This window comes from Sapajus apella, unplaced genomic scaffold, assembly GCF_009761245.1.
Source record: "Sapajus apella isolate SASKATOON/1434 unplaced genomic scaffold, GSC_monkey_1.0 scaffold27, whole genome shotgun sequence".
Taxonomy (NCBI): Eukaryota; Metazoa; Chordata; class Mammalia; order Primates; family Cebidae; genus Sapajus; species Sapajus apella.
Window position 1 is genome coordinate 24,723,773 of NW_022436967.1, and position 6,000 is coordinate 24,729,772.

At 35.0% G+C, this 6,000-nt stretch overlaps 1 protein-coding gene across 30 annotated transcripts in view; it reads left to right on the forward strand.

Moving 5' to 3' along the window:
* The window catches only part of CAMK2D (calcium/calmodulin dependent protein kinase II delta), a 310,275-nt gene that overhangs the window by 214,839 nt on the left and 89,436 nt on the right, over positions 1–6,000 (forward strand). For 18 of the 30 annotated variants that reach the window (XM_032292476.1, XM_032292483.1, XM_032292480.1 and 15 more), the window contains one exon: positions 3,067–3,139. In XM_032292476.1, the coding sequence (XP_032148367.1) occupies positions 3,067–3,139 (73 nt within the window). Of the gene's footprint in view, positions 1–3,066; positions 3,140–4,074; positions 4,148–6,000 lie in introns of all 30 variants that reach the window. The other 12 variants (XM_032292477.1, XM_032292479.1, XM_032292481.1 and 9 more) reach the window with 1 other exon arrangement.

Sequence of the window (6,000 nt, forward strand, 5' to 3'; positions counted from 1 at the left end):
CTAAAGCAATATATTTTTAGTAAAGATCAGAGATCAAAGATTGAAATCCTTTAATCCCTAGGTAGCTTCTAGGTTGCCCAGTGGTAGCCAATAGTCACATGTGGCTATTGCAATTTCAATTAATTAAGATTAAATGAAATTAAACATTTATTTTTCAGTTGATCTAACTATATGTTTGGTGTAGCCAACTGCTTAGTACCCACAAGTGTCTATGAGCTACCAATTGGCCAGACCAGATATAGAACATTTTTATCATTACAGAAAGTTCTACTGAATAATGACTATCTAGTCAGAAAACAGAAACAGAATGAAAACAGCCTCAGCAGTCTCTTTAAGGAACTATTATTAGCTAGTTAACTGAAAATTTTATTAAAACCCTTAGACCTCTGAATGAAAAATATTTATTCAGGTATTTAAGAGAGTTCAACAGTAATTTTTCCATCTTGTTCATTGACAAAATCTTCACAAAAGTTAAAAAGTAGGCTACGATTTTTGTCTCATTTGAAACTTCCTAGGCTACCCAAGGCAACGTTTTTGGAGTGGAGTAACATTAACCACTTGCTTAGCTATTACGTAGCCTGCATGGTGTTAATTTTCCTGTGTACTTACATATATTCTGTAACTGTCATTTATTTTTAAAAATCTGATCAAGAGTGATTGGCTCATTATTAGCAATGTAAATGAGATGTTAGGAAAATTCAGTTATTGACTCTGCCCCCACTCTCCAACGTCATCAGAGCTTCTCAAGGCTTGCTAATCCCATTGTAGACTGATCCTCAACAGATGTTCAGCTGATCTTGAGGTTCCCAGCCCCTCCTTGCTCTCAGGGGCACACTTCTAAGTTTCTAATTTTTCTTCTTGGTTTAATGCACTGTTTATGCCATTTTGTGAATCTATCTGTACATGACTACACTCTAATATTTTAATGGAATTTTTATGGCCAAAGTCAAGTAGAAAAGTCTGTGTAATTTATACTATGATGAGTGAATCATCACTTGCTCAGTTTACCCCAAATCCTCACATTAGGGTCCTGAAAGGGGCCTCAGGGAAGCTTTGGAATTAGCTATTTGGCCATTTGCCAAGAAGCAGTAATACTTTTAATCAAGGTACTAAACTAGGGTATTTCATTTATTTTGCCTTTTGAAGTTATGTTAAGCAGGCTGTTACTTGGTTTGAAAAATGCAGGATGAAATTAAAATAGAGACTTTTTAGTGCTAAAGAGCCCTAATATTTTTTAGGATAGGTCTCAGACAAAATCAAAGAGAAGAAACATTCCCTTTTAACTAGAAGCATAAAGAGGCTATTTCTCCACCAGATGTGGTAACCCACTCCCTAATCTCAGAACCTTGAGAGGCCAAGGTGGGAGAACTGCTTGAGCCCAGGAATTTGAGACCAGCCTGGGCAATATGGTGAAACCCCATCTCTACTAAAAATACAAAACTCCTCTGGGTGTGGCAGCACACACCTGTAGTCCCAGCTACTTGGGAGGTGAGGCTGGAGAATCACTTTAACCTGGGAGTGGTGCCTCCAGCCTGGGCCACAGAGTGAGACCCTGTCTCAAAAGAGGCTATTTGATTTGTCAAAAAAAATTGTAAAACTTTTTTTACTAGTTCTCAAGAACTTAAGAATTGCATCCATTCTCACTAGTAAAAAATGGTGAAGTTCATTGAATATGTATCATTGTTTACTTCTTTATCTTCTGTTATTCCCAATATTTAATAATTTAATTGTTGTTGTTTGAGAACTGTAAGAGAAATATTCCTAAAGAGTAGTGGAAAGTGAATATTATTGTAAAAGAAAAAAGATTCCTATGGTTTAAAAATAATGGCCAATACTCAAATAAGCAATGTAGTCAACAGCAATGAATATGAGACCCTTTTAGTGGTATTGTTAATAAGTGAGCTAGAAAAATCATAATCATAATCCATTTTTAAAATATTTACATTGTAATAAATCAGATGGTGATTGTTTTTTAATTCAAAATTTTTCTTTAGAATAATATTATTTTATACATTAAATGGTTGAAAATATTCTTACTAAATTGTTTGCTTCATCTTTCAATGAATAAACGTAGTTCAGGATATCATACTTGCATTTGAATTACACAGTGAACTTATACAAAATTCATCAGTGTGATATGTTCTACGTTATTATATGTCAGATGACAGCTCATGGGGCCTTATAGTTGCCAAACAAGGATTTCTCCTCTCTACTTAGCTGTCCGTTTGACATCAGTGAACCTTTAATAAGAATATCATACAATGTGCATTTTGATATAGTATTAAGCAAAAAAAAAAAAAAAGTGTTTCTTCACTCAAGTGTATGAAGTGTTTTCATACACTGAAGTGTATGAAAAAAATGTTAACAATTACCAGCACTCCAGGGGATTTTAAATTTGTGTTTATTTATTCTTTGGAAGCTCCCTAGCTCTTCCCCAAAGTAATCTTATAATAAAAAGGGGTTTATTTTATTTATGGGTTTACTTTAAATTCTCCCTTTACTGTTGGAGACTTCCATTCGTTTTCCTGTTATGTACTTTACAAAAAGCAACGCTTCTAAGGTGAATGGTAAATGTGTCCCTCCATTTTTTTTGACCCTTGTTTCACCTGCCACTTCATCTGTGTTTACCCTCTTGTTTCAACACCTGTTTAACTGTGACCTCAGATTTTAAACAGTTTAGATGTGTATAAGAAATATCTGGAAATCTTATATGTCTGAAGAATTTTCCCAGGACATTATGGGAATTCTTTATAAACTTTTCTTTCTGAATATGGAAATTTTACCTTCTTATACATGACTCAATTTGTATACTTAAAATGAAAACAACACAGCTCAAATTGTTTTGTCTGAACATGTCACAAATTCTATGTTGGATGTCATTTTTGTTAGAACCAAAATTAGCTTTATTCAGCATTGTTCGATTCCCATGTAAAGCTAAAAAAAATGAAGAAATATAATTTTTGTTTGTTTGTTTGTTTCATTGGGACTTTCATTTTATTTCATATTCAATGTGATTATGTGCCTTTAAAATGTTCTCCCTTCCATTCTGCCCTTGTATCTTTGCAGTCATTGTATACAGCAGATTCTAGAAAGTGTAAATCATTGTCACCTAAATGGCATAGTTCACAGGGACCTGAAGGTCAGTATATGGAGTCAATAAATCTGAATCAAAGCAGTTTTATTTTTTTTTCTGGGGAAAGGGCAGAGGGTGGGTATTTAAAATGGTTCCCTTGCCTTTCCCAACTTTTTTCTAAAATGAGTAAATGATGAAATAATAATGCATGATGCCTCTTCCAGTTTGCTCATCTACAGGCTAAATATACATCATAGCAAAAAGGGAAGAATACTAAAGAATACAACCTGTTAGGTTTCCAAGCAGTAAACTACCAAAAGGGGTTTGGGGGCAGGCTTTCTTGAATTGCCCAGCATTTGCCTGGAGATAAACTTGGCCTGTGATGTATGTCCGCCTGTAGATTTAAACACCACTTCTGTTCTGAGACCATGGGTTGCTGTAGCAGAACAACTGGTTACACATTGCTCCATTTGAGTCTGATGAACCCTTAGGCAAGAGATAATAATTGCCAGCTAAATTAAAGCACAAGAAGTTAATGATTTATCAAAAATTCATTAGGTATCTTAATTTAACCTTAATAGTACTGTGGCTGTTAATGTGACAGCTTTTAGAACAATACTGGAAAAATGGGAGAAAAAAGGGAAACAGTTTATGTGATGGGGTGGAGGCAGAACACAACAGCTATACACATTATTTTTGTGTTCCAATTTATTTCCTGGAAGAATTTATAACCAGGAAATGAGCTCCTGAATGACATGAAATATTTTCAAAATGGATTTTTCTAGAACAAATGGATCTACATTCTGGCTCACATCTGGCAAGATCTGATTGTTCTGAGGTAGTAGTCACTCTACTTGAGCAATATGTTTACATGACTGAAGGTGGTACAATACAACTCCAGTTGTCTGCTAGCTCTGCACTTTAACCCAGTCTCTCTGAGGGTATACAGACAGTGAGTGTAAGCTTGGAACTAACACACGCCCCCTGGTGTTTGCATGCAGTCATTGCATTCAGCAGATCCTGGAGGCTGTGCTACACTGCCATCAGATGGGCGTGGTCCATCGGGACCTGAAGGTGAGTAATGCCTTTGGAGAAGATAAACCACCACACAGTTCCTTATGACTGTTCAGCTGCAATTATGCCTGTAAAGGCAAAAATATGAGCAATAAAGTTGTGTGGACTTATTCCAGAACATTACTCAGGAACTTTCCTTCACCGCAATCTCTCTTATTTCATCTCTAACACACACTTGAGACAAATAAATCTTGATTTATCCAGATAGAAATAACTTCCTAACATTAACAATAAATAGGATGCTTTATTTCTGCCCTCGTAAGGATGGATATAGCATTTAATGTGACTTTCAGTAGGGCTTCATGATCTCTTCTTCACTCTAAACTTGTTCTGTGGACATTGATCATTTTATATTCATTTCATATATGCCCAATATTATATAAATAGTAAACTTACAAAGTGAGTAGAAGTAAAGTCATTAGGTGAAGTTTTAGCCTGAACAACTGTGTGCTAAAGAACCCTATTTTGAATTCTGACCTTCTCTTTCTTAGGACTAAGAAATTCTAAGAATTTTAAGGACACTGAGGCCTCTTAGTTTTTTATTTGTTTATATTCCTAAAAGCCAAGATATTAGTGTCTTCTAAAATTACAGATGTAAAAAAATGCAAAACAAATTTAATCATCAAATAATATTTATGTAGCAAATAGATATGTATATCCCTATATATGAGTTTTCATTTGAATGCCTACTGATACCTTTAAGACTTCACTCAGCTTCTGATACCCTGGAGGACAAAGAATTTTTAGATCGTTTAGAAATTAAATAGTTCACAAGGAGAGCACTTGTTCATTAATTTTCTGTCTGCATCTCCCAGCACTCTAGTTTTACCTGTGGAATTTCAGCAAACTAGTGAAGGCCTAGAAATTTAAATGAAAAACTACTAGATGAGTAAAATAGCAAACGTGAGCACTGTATGGTTTTAATTCTTTCAAACTCAGCATTTTCTAGGCATTAGGACAAAGGTGGCAAAGGATGATTTAGAATGTTTGAAACTGTGTGCTTAGTGAGAGGAACTAGACTTATTTCTCATGTGCAGACTTTTCTGGTGATAAAAAATTATAAATCCATATTTCCAGTCTCTCAATATTCTGGAAGACTGTATTGCTAAACCAATTACATGAAGATGTGATTTATAAGCAAAAAATTGCCTTAGTTTTCTGCAATCTTCTTTTGATTTCACTTAATACTGAGAGTTTTAAATATCAAAGGCAAAGGTATGGTTAAGGGCATTTCCTTCTGAAAAGCCAACATTGGACTGTATATCTGCTAACACTTACCAAATGTACCCATTAGGATAAAGCAAAAACAATGTATTTCTTTAAAAATTCTTGTGTTTTACAGTCACCTCAAAAATTCTTTACTGGTCATTTACAGACAGAGCCCCTTTTGTTACCTCTCATAATCTGCAGCACCACTTTCCTTTTAAGTGAACGTATGTGAACATGCACATCATTTGTGCAAATTTTTCAGATTCTTCCATAAATTTATTATTTGAAACATTCTACTCCATGTTATATAACCATAAGTGTACTTTAAAAGACAAGTATTAAAAAATATGAATTCTCTTCTATGACTTTAAGGTTATATTTTGTGAAATCATAATATGGGACTTATCTAAGCATCTGGACTCAGGTGAGCCCTTCAAAGACGGGAACTTTAATAGAACAAAGAAGGAAAATATATTCTGTGAAGAAAAATATATTCTCGGGCCGGGCGCGGTGGCTCAAGCCTGTAATCCCAGCACTTTGGGAGGCCGAGGCGGGTGGATCACGAGGTCAAGAGATCAAGACCATCCTGGTCAACACGGTGAAACCCCGTCTCTACTAAAAATACAAAAAATTAGCTGGGCATG